The sequence below is a fragment of the Anarrhichthys ocellatus genome, unplaced genomic scaffold, assembly GCF_004355925.1.
Source record: "Anarrhichthys ocellatus isolate YVR2014 unplaced genomic scaffold, GSC_Weel_1.0 scaffold410, whole genome shotgun sequence".
Classification (NCBI taxonomy): domain Eukaryota; kingdom Metazoa; phylum Chordata; class Actinopteri; order Perciformes; family Anarhichadidae; genus Anarrhichthys; species Anarrhichthys ocellatus.
Window position 1 is genome coordinate 29,532 of NW_022280384.1, and position 14,980 is coordinate 44,511.

The 14,980-nt window shown below is 44.8% G+C and overlaps 1 protein-coding gene across 1 annotated transcript in view; it reads left to right on the forward strand.

Annotated features, from left to right (window-relative positions):
- The window catches only part of LOC116401382 (neuropeptide Y receptor type 2-like), a 32,504-nt gene extending 17,530 nt beyond the window's left edge, over window positions 1-14,974 (forward strand). Inside the window, exons 2-6 of the mRNA XM_031879741.1 lie at window positions 4,366-4,548; window positions 4,738-4,870; window positions 10,990-11,155; window positions 12,764-12,917; window positions 13,122-14,974. Coding sequence (XP_031735601.1) covers window positions 4,402-4,548; window positions 4,738-4,870; window positions 10,990-11,155; window positions 12,764-12,917; window positions 13,122-13,706 — 1,185 coding nt within the window. The 5' untranslated portion in view covers window positions 4,366-4,401 and the 3' untranslated portion in view covers window positions 13,707-14,974. The remainder of the gene's footprint in view (window positions 1-4,365; window positions 4,549-4,737; window positions 4,871-10,989; window positions 11,156-12,763; window positions 12,918-13,121) is intronic.
- The last annotated feature ends 6 nt before the right edge of the window (window positions 14,975-14,980 follow it).

A 14,980-nucleotide genomic window follows, 5' to 3' on the forward strand; every position in this document is an offset into this window, starting at 1 on the left:
ATGGTGCTATGATGTGATGGTGTTATGGTGTGATGGTGCTATGATGTGATGGTTTCAGATGAACTGATTACTGATTATTACTGCAACCCTCCTCTGAGCGAGGACAAGGTGCTCAAAGATACACGCACAAGAGTTTTTAAAATGTTCTTTCATGAACATAAATAAATACCAATATAACTGATGTATTTTGTACCCGTTGGCTCACGTTTCTACAGTGTTTAACGTCTGTGCCGTGATGAGGTTGATCCAACCGTACAAAGGGAAGCGATGATCCTTCTTTTCTCATAAACCTGTGACTCTGAGTGTTTTGTGTTTGTGGGACTTTTACCCTCCGGCTTCTTTTATTACCTCCAACGCTGTCTGACTGCAGATGTCCTCAGACGGTCCTGAGAGAACAAAAAGGAATTCATTGTCGTAGTTCAATCTGAACTCTTTAAACATAATTAAAGTCACAAATCTGTAGATGGAGTCGTGAGTCCTGTCACAGTGAACTAGCGTCTGGAAGCAGCAGCAGCTCACCAGCTGTTTGTGACACTGAGCTCAAACTGCAGCATTAAAACAGCTTTTACAGACGTTCCCTGAGCAGGTACAAGATGAATGTGTGCAGCCTGAGCTTAACATGTGGCTCCAGAGACGAGATGTCAGAACTGAGATGTTCTTAAATGAACTTCTGAACACATGAAGACTTCACTGCCTCCTGGTTAGCAGTGACTGATGGTGTCTGTGTCTATAGAGACGCTGTCCTCTGCCTGATCTTCTCTTTTCTTCTGATTTTGCTGATTTCCGGTTGTTTCTGGGCGTCAGTGTTTTGGGGCAGTGGGGGTGTAACCCCCCAGCCAATAACAGCACAGGGTGTGCGGCCCGTTCTCGTTCTCAGGGTGTCAATACACACCGCTTTGTCTCGCCGCCTTGGCTTTGGTTGCATTCATTCAAAATGTGTCAATGTCCCACCTTCCTCCAGTTGGTTGTGTTTGTCTGTTTGGGGACAAAACCGGTGTGAAACAGTCAGAAAACAACATTTTATTGATCTGATCCTCTGCTCCCTCTCTTCACTCACTCAGCTGTGAAACGGTTGATGAACACCTTTCATTTCCTGTCAATGCTTTACAGTAAAGCCCCGTCATTAGCTCCGCTGACTTGGTGATAAACACATTTTCCAGAAGAAGTCCAACGTTATTTCATTATAACAAAATCAGCAGTAACTTAGCAGGACAGGCAGCAGGTTCTTCACTATATTTACAAGTTAAAATCCCACTCGCCTGTAATGTGGATTGGAAACAATTGCCAAGGTTGTCCCGCCTGTGCTCCAAACCCCCTCAGACCTTCAGTGAGGTGTGTTTGTGAGACGCCGCCTCGTGCTGTTTTATTCCTTCTCTCCTGGCGAGTGTGAGTTGTTACCGTCACTGATCCTCAGCGGGGAGCGAGAGCTGAACGCCCTCAAGCAGCCTGATCAGTGGATCCGCTCACTGTGTGTGTTCCCACGTGAGTGCGCCTGACTTAGAGATTGCAGTTTGCATTGTTTGTGAGTGCGTTCACTTCCCCGCTGGTGCGAGTGTGTTTGTGTGGAAGTATTCCGCTGCTAATGTCTGAGTGCAGACTGACTTTCCCCCCCGAGGCCGTCGAGCTGTGAACCGGAGAAGTCACAGCTGTGTGTGTGTGTGAACAAGCTCTGACACACAGCTGGTGTGTCTCCTCCCACCTGTGAACACAGTGAAGTGTGAGTCTCTGCACCGTGACGGACTGCTGGATGCTTCAAACATGGAAACTGTCTTTCAAGTTGAGGCCTTTTCATTTTTATGGCATTCTGCCGGCTCAGCTTCTGTCCGTCACATCTTGGTTTGTTGTCAACCAGAAGTGTATGAACAGGGGGACAGGGGATGACCTTTGTGGAGGTTAAAGCTCCTGTTGTTGTATTTCATATTTTCCCATCATTCTTAAATATTGTTTTAGTCATGATCCAGTATCAGTAGCGTGTAGCCTGTTGGGGTTTTCTTCTCCAGGTTTTAAAAGAGAATATTTTCTGGTTACACAAATCAAAATACACAGAAATCCTTCTGGCAGCTTGAGACTCTCTCTTCGCCCACGTTGGTCTGAATCCGTCCGAGCTGATGAAAGCTTCTCTTTTAGTTTCTGCATGTTTGCAGCTTAATGGTGTGAGTCCACTGGGAGCTGCCAGTACAACCACCATCTGCTGCTGAGCAGCACCGACTGATTCACCCAATGTTCAGACGTGTTTCTGCAAAACGAGTTTCTTTGTGTTTTCTTCAGTTCTATGTTGTATAGTAAATTACAACAATATTTGAATAATGATTTTCCTTATTTTGCAAAGCATTATGGTCTTTTCAAATAAATCAACATCACTAACACTTCAACACTGAACCAGTGGTGCTGCTAAATCTGAAAGCTAGTTTGTCCTTCACTTCCTGCAGAAGTTCCTCCAAGAAGAAGTTCCTCCAAGAACAAGTACCTCCAAGAAGAAGTACCACCAAGAAGAAGTTCCTCCAAGAACAAGTACCTCCAAGAAGAAGTTCCTCCAAGAAGAAGTTCCTCCAAGAAGAAGTACCTCCAAGAAGAAGTACCTCCAAGAAGAAGTTCCTCCAAGAAGAAGTTCCTCCAAGAAGAAGTTCCTCCAAGAAGAAGTTCCTCCAAGGAGAAGTACCTCCAAGAAGAAGTTCCTCCAAGAACAAGTACCTCCAAGAAGAAGTACCTCCAAGAAGAAGTTCCTCCAAGAAGAAGTACCTCCAAGAAGAAGTTCCTCCAAGAAGAAGTACCTCCAAGAAGAAGTTCCTCCAAGAAGAAGTACCTCCAAGAAGAAGTACCTCCAAGAAGAAGTACCTCTCCACAACTAGTGTTTCTTACGTTTGCTCCACCGTCTGCACTTTAGTTTTTAGCCACTCTTGACTTCCCCTCAGTCTCGTGCTGTTATGTGGATTGTTTACCTGCTAGTTAGGATGAACTGGAACACGTTTTTGGGACAATGGGAGTCAACATCTTAAGACCTCAGATACAAACTCTGTCACTTTGTTTTAGATTCGCTGCAGAAATCAGATTGTTTGCAACACGAGCTGGAAAGCATGAAGTGTTGCATGACACAGAGTTTGTCTTCATCAACACAACTGAACAACTTGCTGTTACCAGATGTAATAGATATAGATAGTTAATAGATATAACCTCATTTCTCAAAGGCATACTTTATGCACATCATTTGAATATTATTGAGTAACGTCAGTAAACCGCTGATGTTTCTCTACAGAGAGTTTGGTTGGAAGTCTCTTTTCTCTGATTGTTTAATCTGAATGTATTCATAAAAGAGATGCATTTGTGATTCTGCTTTAAGAGTTATTCGCTGTGTTTACTGGAGATTTTCTGATGATCTACTTTTGGAAGTAATCTGATGTCATTTATACTCACAGTCCATTTAAGAATAAGAATAACTGGTTCAACATCTGAGATGATGACCACAGACCGTTGCTTCAGATCTGTGAGTGGAACCATGTGAGCTGTGCACGGTCCTTTGTTCACAGGATGGAGGCTCATGAGGGTGTAAACTGGCTACGGACCAAACCTCATGTAAATAAGGGTTTAGGGGAATCAGCCTGGCGTAAATCCTCTCCTGCTTCAGATTACTGCTGCTAATCTGCTGTTTGTCTGGAAACAAAGACCAGTTCTGAAACAAGTCAAACATGGTTGACGAGTGGAGAAATGTCCTCTCTGGCAGAATGACTCCCACAGAGACACAAGCTGGTGAACACAGTGGAGCATTTAGCTGCTAAAGATGTCCACCTGATGTTTGGATCCAAACTGTTTGCCAACACGTTAAAGGGACAGTTCACCCCAAATCACATCCTCCTTGGCTGAGCTGTGGCGTTGTCTAGCTGAGATGCACGCTTCCTTCTGCGCCGTGATACGGTCGGCTGGCGTAGTTCAGTAGTAAAGAAAATAATCCCGAAATGAAACTGCTCACAAAAAGGTCTGGATTATCTTTAGCAGCCGGGTCAGGGTTTCTGGAAAGAGAAGTTGCTGTTGAGTTTTTCCAACGTATGTTTTTTTGGGCGCTTTGAGCACAAAAAGCAGAGTGACATCTGGTTCCATTATATCAGAGAAGGCCGACATCTGTCACCTAAACACCCCAGAGTGATAAATAGCACTACAGGTGAGAGGAGGAACATGTGTTTATGGTTTTGAGGTCAACTGTCCTTTAAACACTCATCTTTATAAGGCAAAAGTATATCAGTGCTGTTCTTCTGCCCCCTAGTGGCCAAATAAATCCTGTTAGTGCAGCTTTAAGGGAGATGGAGTCTTCTTTAATGACCTTTGTCTTCTTACCTGTCGCTGACCTTTGCGTCCGTCTCTTTGTCCTCACAGCCGAGTGACTAAATGTCTGAACACATATGATCGGACATGGAGGCCTTCAGCGCAGCCAATGCCACGCCGGACGTTTACCGCGACTACGGACCGAATGCCGGCGCCGCCCCCCCGCCGCCGCCCACGTTGGTGTTCGAGGGAGTGAACTTTCAAGAGGACCCCATCACGCTGTTGAGTGTGCAGGTAGACGCTTGATTCTTACACCTTCAACATGAATCTTTACTAATAAACATCAGACAAATATACTGCAGTAAAAAGTACAATATTTCCTTCTGATATACACAAACATACACAAAAAGATTAAAGTAGCAGGTGCAGTAAAGTTGACTAAGCTGCTGTTATTGTTGTTGTTGTTGTTATCGTCGTCTGCAGGTGGTGTTGATCTTGGCCTACAGCACCATCATCGTGCTGGGGGTTCTGGGTAATTCTCTGGTCATCTACGTCATCTACCGCTTCAAGACGCTCCGCACCGTCACCAACTTCTTCATCGCCAACCTGGCTGTTGGTACGTACACACACACACACACACACACACACACACACACACACAGCTCTGATTTGAAGCTGTCAGACCCGTCAGTTTGTAAATCCTCCCAGACATGATGGCGTGTGTGTGTGTGTGTGTGTGTGTGTGTGTGTGTGTGTGTGTGTGTGTGTGTGTGTGTGTTGCCCTCTGTAGGTCGTCTGTGTTGAGGACTCAAACATCTGTCAGCTGTTGTAATCTGTTTCCCCGTGATGTCCGCTGCTCTGTCAGAGATTCATTGTTCATGTGTTTGACATTCACACGTCTCACGAGGACAAACCGGCGCCATTGTTACCAGATGTAAAATGTGACGAGTTAAAAATAGAACTCCCAGAGGCTCAGAGGAGTCGTTCTAGGAGTGTGTACATGCTGCATGTACTTCAACCCTCCTGTCATTTGATAATAAGCATCGGACAATGTTCTTTAAGAGGAATTTGAATCGGACGAAGAGAGTGGAAGACAAAGACAAAGAGACTTTGACTTTAAATGAAAAGAATAACTCTCCTTCATCAGGATATCCAGCTGAACAACAGGTTGATTTTTACCCTGTAAGATGTTCTACTCTTTAGGTACCCTGATCCCAACTCTTAAAGTGTGACTTCATGCCGACCTCCACCCACTGCATCATTTAGAAAATGCAAAAAAAGTGGAGAAGGGGCCGAGAAACCTGACGTAGATTCGTCCCAAACGGTCAACTTCATGTCAGCTTTGCATGAAATCGTTGAGTTTACGGCTCAACAAAACGTTTAAGTGTGCAGAATCTGTCCATGTGAAGACGGGTTGTTTATGTTCCTAAATGTCCCGTTGATGTTGATTTCTTTAATCATAGAAATCGATATCAGAATCTACCACAACAGTCCAGAATCACTTTGGTGTTTGGGTTACATTTCTACACGTTTTCATTTAGTACGTTTTATTGATCTTGGCGGTCAAACTCCTCCGATACATTTTCCTAACAGCCAACAGGAAATGCAGTACTTTCTAAAAATGGAGACAAAGTGATAGAAAAAATCATTTTCTCAGCATCGTGTGAGCAGGAGCCGGCTTTACAGCACGTAAAGGATGGAACCGTGTATTTGCATCATCCTGTAGAGCTTCACGTTGTTCTAATGAGCTGGAGAATATCTCAACTCTGACCGAACATCTGTTGAGTCCTCTCACATCAACAACACTCCGTCAGAGCGCAACCACTGATGTCACCTCAGCTCTATTTATTTATAATGAGAGTGGGACGAGGCCGGTTTCACACGTCCTCCGCCTGTGAAGTGACACACGATGCTCAGTCTTGAAATTTCACACTGGTGGCAAGATCAAAAAATACTTTTACTGCCTGGATCGTGTTTGCCTGAGAGGCACTGGACGTGTTCAAAACAGCAACTCAAAGTCAGCTCTCTTAAGGTGTTCTTTTGGAAATATTTTTTAATTATTAGAGAGGAAACCGCAAAAGAAAGACGGTGAACAACGTGCAGTCAGTATCTGAAGACAGTTTTAATTACTAAAACATAAATTTGACTTCTAATCCAATCTATTAATAGATTAATTAAAACATGAAAACATTCTGTATTACAAATACATGAATAAACATGTCGTTATAAATGCATGAATGAACAAGAAAACAAGTAAATAGGTGAATTAATAAGCGCACGGGCAAATAAAAATGACATGTAAACAATGAGGAGTAATGGAGTGTGAAAATGGGGCAGCGCTGTCTGTCGTTGTGTGTGTTGGGGGGGGGGGGGGCTGATGATGAACAATAATACATTACCTTCATAACACAGCCTTCAGAGAAAGCATGGAAGGATGGGTCAATTTAGATGAGGCAGGGGGAGATTTCAGGACCACAGACAGCGAAAGCCTTCGGAAAGTGACTTCAGGACCACGGACAGTGACAGCATTATAAATAATCTTAAGGACTGTTAAGACTGTTAACTGTTTAGCTCAGTTAGATGCTTGTTGTGGTTTCCAGAGTTTTTTTGTTTTGTTGAAATTATTTTGAGTGTTGTGATTCCGCAAGGCGACGGAGAGCTCCAGTTTAGAAACATCTCTTTAGTCGTGACTCACTGACCCTTCGGGTTAAGACGAGCTGAGCACGAGTTCAGTTCAAACTTCACCCTCGAGAAACACAAAGAAGTTCATGAAGTAGAAGAAAATGAGAGTATGAGATAGTTCTAACATTACATTTAAAAGCACTGAGTAGTGCAGCTTTGAGTAGCAGCAATTCTGGATTGCTGACTTTCATATATGTATTTTTTATTTTAAATGTTTTCTGGTTCTTATTCAACTCTTTATCTGTGAAACGCGTTCTCTCTTCCTGTTGCTTTTATCTATTTAAATTATAAAAGGAAGGCGTTCTACTTGTATCTATTCTTGAATGCACAGCACATTAGGCTGCATACGTTATATGAACGCTGAACAAACATAAAGTCATGAACAGGAAGTGGCAGCTGGACATTTTCTACCTTTTCAGCACATCTCAAAACAAAAGAGACCTAACTCAGAGGCAGAAGGAGAACATCGCCCTGCTGTCAGTCTTTCATAGTTACATTAAAGGTTACAGAAGTCGCTGCAGTGCGTTCCAGAACAGAGGCGGACTGAATATAAAGAAGTGTAGCAGAAAATAACAAGCTGCTCCTTTTAGAGTCGAACACTTTAATGTTTCCATGAGAGAAGATGAAGAGGAGCTTTACAGTGAGCAGAAATCAAATGGACGCGACTGACTGAACTCAACGGGTACTGTAAACAAAGTTCCTTTGAAACTTTCTACTCAAACAGTTCAACTTAAAACAGACAGACGACGCGACAAAGACAACGAGAGGAAATACAGTTCAGAGGCACAAAACCTCTTTTCTTTCTGGGTTTCATTAAAGTCGTCCGATCTGTTCAAACGATCGCACGATGTCTCGCTTTGTGTTGCGAGATCTTGTTGCTGTCGAGGATGAATTTCATCGTGTAGTTTGTGTTCAGTGCATCAACGTCCTCCAATGTGCTGAACTGCTTCAAGTGCTGCGTTCAGAGACAGTAAGAGACGGAGAAAGAGCTTTTATTTTGTATTTTCTGGGACAAGATGCAGGAGGACGAGTCTCAATATCTGCTTTTACACAGACGGAGTTGTCAAGGAAAACAATACTGATCTCAAGTAAGAAATATTGTTACTTCATGAATATATTTATGAATGTTTATTTAACGATATTCATGAGGAGAATGTAGCTCAACCTGTAACCAGAAATGTGGACATATATAGTCGTCGTATGCTCACTACATTTAATAAGCAGATTTCTTCGATATGTGACTCCGGCTGAGCTAGAAGAAGCCGCCGCGAGGAAAGACCAGAGCAGGCGAGGAAGAGGAGCAGGAGCAGCGTGACAGATGTGATGTGAAATGTGCAGGAAGGTAGAACGGCGGCAGCCAGAAAGTCGTCGCTTAAATTACCCTGAAAACACAAACAGGAGCTGGCTGCTGCTCGCTGGCCCTCCCTCCACGTCTCTTTGTCTTTATGTGAACGCTCACTCTTTATCGGACAGCTCAGATGACACGATGCTGTTCACAGACACCTCGAGGCTACGAGGAGTGACGTCCTTCTCTCTGGAGTAACAAACGGGACACTGGATCTGGTCCTCACCAGAAAAACACGAGTCGTTTGTTTAAATGTCTGAAACAGTCAAAACAGTCAACACATGTTGAGATGACAAACCTCTTTAGGTCAGATGGAGAGAAAGAAGAAAGTCTCGTCAGCGTTCGTAGCTATTCCTACAACAAATAATGCGGCGTGACTCGTAGACATCCCACCAAAATGTTTTGTATGTACAGCATGTCCTGAACAAGTATGACGACCAAACAACCACACAGAGGGAGAGTGGAGGCGACCTTTGACCCAGGAGACCGATGCTCCTCGTGTGAAACCAGAAGTCAAGTTGATTTATTTCACGTAACTTCTGTACTTGCGTAACGAAACTTCTAGTTATTTCAACCCAAACAACGATCCTTACTCATTAAACCTAGCTAATTAGTTTCCTGTGAAGAGAGAAGTTTATTGACGCGTGACGCTGGACTTTTTGTAAGATATCACACGTCATCATACGAGGATACGTTGTGTTGTGTCGGCAAAGACGTTGGCGTCTTATCTCCTCCCATCAGTCCATGTTGGTGTTTTTTAACCAAATCCACCAGCTCATATATCGAGCCATCAATCATGTTTTTGTCTTTTATTTTGAAGGACGTAGTTATGATTTGGCCATCGTGGGTGCTGCTGATATCAGAATGTTTTTTCCCTTTACATTCAATCCTGTCTCCTAAAATATTTTGAAAGAATGTTTCTCTCTCCGACTCTGTTTGAGTCCTGAAGCATCACAGGGAGCTAAAGGGCAACATTGGGGACTCCAGTAGGGAGGAGGGGAGCACACTGAGACCCTGCAGCTTTTTGTTTTTGCTCTAACACGATGTGGCACGATGCTCTTATCACAGTCCAAACATCCCCAACTGATTGAGGGTCGTAGACTTGGCCTTGGCCCCCCTTCCGGTACTGGGCCAGTCCCTGCCGGGCCCCCATGTCTGTGGAAGACCGAGCAGGGCTCAGAGGGCAGAGTGGAGGATACGTGAGGACAGTGTAGTGCTAGTCTGCACGTGTGCAGTACAGATCCAGGAGCTAATGACACTTATTAACACACATCTACAACAATCAGCTGATGAAGAGATTCATTTAAATAATGTCATTTGTGTGTCCGCTCTAAAAACTCAATGTGTTTTTCGTCGCTGCACCTTTTCCACCAAGTTTGATGTCGGTCGTGTCTGTCGTTTCCGTGTCTGTAGTTTCAGTGTCTGTAGTTTCAGTGTCTGTCGTTTCCGTGTCTGTCGTTTCAGTGTCTGTCGTTTCAGTGTCTGTCGTTTTCGTGTCTGTAGTTTCAGTGTCTGTCGTTTCCGTGTCTGTAGTTTCCGTGTCTGTCGTTTCCGTGTCTGTCGTTTCAGTGTCTGTAGTTTCAGTGTCTGTCGTTTTCGTGTCTGTAGTTTCAGTCTGTGGTTTCCGTGTCTGTCGTTTCCGTGTCTGTCGTTTTAGTGTCTGTCGTTTCCGTGTCTGTCGTTTTCGTGTCTGTCGTTTTAGTGTCAGTAGTTTCCGTGTCTGTGGTTTTAGTGTCTGTGGTTTGTTGTTGTGGTTTTAGTATCTGTAGTTTGTGTCTGTAGTTTTAGTGTCTGTAGTTTCAGTGTGTGGTTTTAGTGTCTGTAGTTTCCGTGTTTGTAGTTTTAGTGTCTGTAGTTTTAGTTGCTGTGGTTTTAGTGTCTGTAGTTTTAGTGTCTGTATTTTCAGTGTGTGGTTTTAGTGTCTGTAGTTTCAGTGTATGTGGTTTTAGTGTCTGTAGTTTCCGTGTCTGTAGTTTTAGTGTCTGTAGTGTTAGTGTCTGTAGTTTCCGTGTCTGTAGTTTTAGTTGCTGTAGTTTTAGTGGCTGTAGTTTTAGTTGCTGTGGTTTTAGTGTCTGTAGTTTTAGTGTCTGTAGTTTTAGTGTCTGTAGTTTCCGTGTCTGTAGTTTTAGTGTCTGTAGTTTCAGTGTGTGGTTTTAGTGTCTGTAGTTTCAGTGTCTGGTTTTAGTGTCTGTAGTTTTAGTGTCTGTAGTTTCAGTGTCTGTAGTTTTACTGTCTGTAATCCAGCTGACAAACAGACCGAACTGGAACATCAGCTCCTCGGTGGAAGATAAATAAGACTTTTATCAAACTTTTTTTTGGTTGAGGGATAAAAGTGGATGTAGTGAAGACGAGGTGATTAAAGGCTTCTTCATCCGTCTTCACTACATTTACTACTTTAATCTCTCTGAATGTTTGAGGCTCGTTCTCATAAATTAATTATTTTAATCTCGAAGGAACATTTTTTTGTTTCTTCTTGAAAATGTATTTGACTTTAATCTTGTAGAATATTCAATATTACCTCCTCGTGCAGTAGCAGCATCAGCAGTTATTCAGGAGATAATTCATAAAAAGATCATCAGCAGCAACAGAAAGTCCAAAGAAGACGTCACCAAAGAGCATCAATCCTAGAGATGTTAAACACACACATCTGTCTCATTCCCAGGAGGACATGTCTACTAACTTGTGAACTTCCTGTGTTGTGTCTGCAGCCGACCTGCTGGTGAACACGCTGTGCCTCCCCTTCACCCTCGTCTACACGCTGCAGGGAGAGTGGAAGTTCGGCAGCACGCTCTGCTTCCTGCTGCCGTACGCCCAGGGCCTCGCCGTGCACGTCTCCACAGTGACGCTCAACGTCATCGCCCTGGACCGCCACAGGTGGGCGGGGCTTAGAGGGAAGGCGGGGATCAGTGATCACTGGACCGCCACCGGTGGGCGGGGCTTAGAGGGAAGGCGGGGATCAGTGATCACTGGACCGCCACCGGTGGGCGGGGCTTAGAGGGAAGGCGGGGATCAGTGATCACGGTCTGTTAAAACTTTCATGTCGCAGTTTTAATATGTTCACAATAATACGAGGACGCATTAGGGCCGTTGTAGGTGAAAATAAAATAGAATTTACAAGGAAATTAAACTTTAATATCCTCTGGTATTAAAGTAGTAAATATACAAGATTATGTTTTACTAATTTACAAGAAATAATTTCGTTCTTTGGCCTCATAACTACTTTATCTCCAGGAAGTTTAAGTTTGTAAAAACAGAAGAAACTAATTCAGGCTGTTGTGTGAACTTTTTCTTCTAATTGTTTCCAAACACGTCATATCTCGTATTAACGCTCATCTTCAGCTGTAGCTCGCTCTGGAAAACAACGTCCGCTCGCTCGGCTGAACTGGGAAGTTTAATTCTGCAAAAGTTGAGCGAAGTGACATTGAAATGTTGGAGGAAGAGTTTGGGTTTGATGAGCTGCTGGACTCTGACCGCCTCGCTCGCTTTGAGCTGACGGCAAAAAGTCTAAAAGTCATTTTCACCTGAAGAAGAGGATTATAATGAAGATTCACATGCAGATGGAGCCCGCTGTGACGCCCCCGCTGCTTTGAGTGTAGGAGTTAAGACTGGAACATTTACATAAGCTCACCCTGTTTGACCTGAGGACCTGATCTCAGAGCTGCTGGAATCCAACACAACTCCTCAGCACAGAACATGAATAAACTACACCGACAGCTGCGCTGAAAGTTTGCTTCAAAGACAAAAGATTCAGGATTTAAATAAAGCAGCGGACTTTAAACACTTGTTCTGTGAACATATTCGGTCCTTTGAGATGTTCCTGGAGCTCTCACCCACGTCCTCAATCTGTTGTCTAGGTTTGTGGGTTTTGTAGTCCACCTGTCCACAGACCGCCGGCACTAAGCTTCTTCACTCGCTGTGAAAGTTCTGTGTTTGGCAGAAACATTTCACGATGTGAGTTCTGTGTTTCTGTCCATTAGCTGAACAGGCCAAAAAATACAAACTAATTCACTCTGCATGTCTTCAGCTGATATTTAACATAACCATCTCTGAAGAAATGTTCTCATTTGTTTCTAACAGGCGGCAACAAGTCAAAGCTTCATGTGTTAAAGCTGCATCTCTCTAGTGTCCATCTAATTAGCAGATGTCAGCATGATAACAAGCTAAACTACGATGGTTAACGTTGCTGTTTCCTTATTTCCTGTTTCACAGCCTTCACTATCTCTCCAACAGAAAAACAAAAAACAGCAGATGTGTTTCGTTTATTTGAACCAGGAAGTCTCTCGAGGTCATTTCCTTTTTGGAAGAGATGCGACCAAAGTGGCAGCTCGTAAAACATTCACAGGAAGGCGAGAGGTATAAATAGCGGTGCACTTCCTGTAAACAAACACGGATGTGTTCCCTCCTCCATTATTGATCCAAACAGCCGTCCGCCGATCTTTTACAAGTCAACCGATGGACATGAGATGTGTGGATGTGTTTCAGGTGCATCGTGTACCACCTGGAGACCAGGATGCGTAAGGACGTGTGCTTCGGGGTGATCGCGCTGACCTGGGTGCTGAGCGCTGTGCTCGCCAGCCCTCTGGCCATCTTCAGAGAGTACGGCTCCTTCAGCCTGCAGCCTGGACACACCATACAGGTACACACACACACTCACACACACACACACACACACACACACACACACACACACACCCGCTCTCTTTGATCTCTCTGCTGCCTCTCCATCTCTTTCATCTCCCGTCTCCAAACGTTAATGCTAAAGACATTTAAATCGATATAAAGTAAACTCACACCAACCTAAAGTATGAAACAAACTGAATATCTTCTTGTCGTGTCTCAGGTGTGCACGGAGAAGTGGCCCGGCAAAAACACGGACGGCACGGTCTACAGCATCTCCATGCTGATCCTCCAGTACTTCCTGCCACTGTCCATCATCTCCTTCGCCTACGCCCACATCTGGTCCAAACTGCGCCGCCACGTCAGCCCGGCAGAGAGCGGCGCCGGCAGCAGCACCGCCACCGCCGAGCGCCACCGCCGGCGCCGCAAAACCACCAAGATGCTGGTGACCATGGTGGTGGTGTTCGCCGTCAGCTGGCTGCCCTTCCACGCCTTCCAGCTGGCCACCGACATCGACAGCACGGTGCTGGACATGCGCGACTTCCGCCTGCTCTACACCGTCTTCCACGTGGTCGCCATGTGCTCCACCTTCGCCAACCCGCTGCTGTACGGCTGGATGAACCGCAACTACCGCGCCGCCTTCCTCGCTGTCTTCAAGTGTCGCAGGGGGGGAGGGGAGAGGGGGAGGGGCGGACGGCTGGACAGCATTCACCCCGTGGGGGGAGGGGGAGGAGGAGGGAGGGCGAAGAAGATCGTGCTTGAAACCCAGGACGTGGTGTCCACCCACCTGAACGCCACCGATGTGTGAGCGCCCCGAAGGGAGTGAAGGGAGTGATGGGAGGAAGGGAGTGATGAGGGGAAGGGAGTGATGGGGGGAAGGGAGTGATGGGAGGAAAGGAACAATGAGGGAGATGGAGGGGAGGAAAAAGACAATCATTGTCAGGAAAACATTTGTTCCCCAGAAGACAATAAAAGAAACGGAGGGGAGATAAGGACGGGAGAGAAAATAGAGACAACAGAGTGAGAGGACGGCCACGGGGGGATTTAAACGAGTTTTTGAAAGCCAGAAATAGACGAGCGGGGGATTAGAAGACTGACACCAGATGGAGCGTCGTCCCCTTTGAGAACGGGAACCTTTATTTTGGAGGGGGAGGATTTGTTGAAGTGAAACTTTGCATGAAGGATTTGTGACTCTGACAAGTTTGTTGTGGAAAGACACGAGGAGTCGGCCTGAACAGAAGGAACAAAATGTCCTCGACGCTCAAAAACAACAACAACTTTGGACTTTAATCCTTGTTGAAATAGGGCTTTACTCCACCTTCACTCCACGTGTGAAGCATTGAGCTTGTACGTTTAACCCAGAGTGGCTTACAAAGGGGGGGGGGGGGGGCTGATCGGTCACACGCCTTCTAACAAAAAATAAAAGCGTAGGAAATTTGGAGGACTGTGCAAAAAAAATGTATTTGTCAGGTGAAAGAAAAGCAAAGAAACAGCGTATCTGTGAGTTGAGCAGCACGAGGATGCATGATGCAAGCTTTGTGAAATGTTAGCAGTGTTCTTTGTTATGAAAATGTGTTTCTTGTGGATGGAGCCGGATGTAAAACAGAGAAGTCATCATGACTGAGAGGATTAAAGGGTGATTCTCCTCTCAGGAGACGAGAGGATCAGTGGGAGGAGGACTCAGACATGTGGGTTAACGAGGAGGAGAAGAAGAAGAGAGGCTTCAGAGGATTCAGTGTGAAGCAGCAGAGACGTCGTCCTCACTAGTGGACGCGGGAAAAACAAACTCCAGTTCAGATTTCACACCTTTAGAAAATGTCTCTTGTTAAATTTGGACTCCTGCAGGTTTTAGTTACGCTTCAATTTCAGCTTCATTAGCGCGACATGAAAAGATATGAAAACAGAAGATCATTCTAATATGATTCTGCACGCTGACATAAAGCTCACTTCATCTTCAAGGTATTCTGACAGATTCAGTTCAAATAGTTTCAAAAAGCGACTTTGATTCAACTCGGATGTGTTTTAGGATCACACACTACGTACTAATATTCACGCTACGTACTAATATTCACGCTACGTACT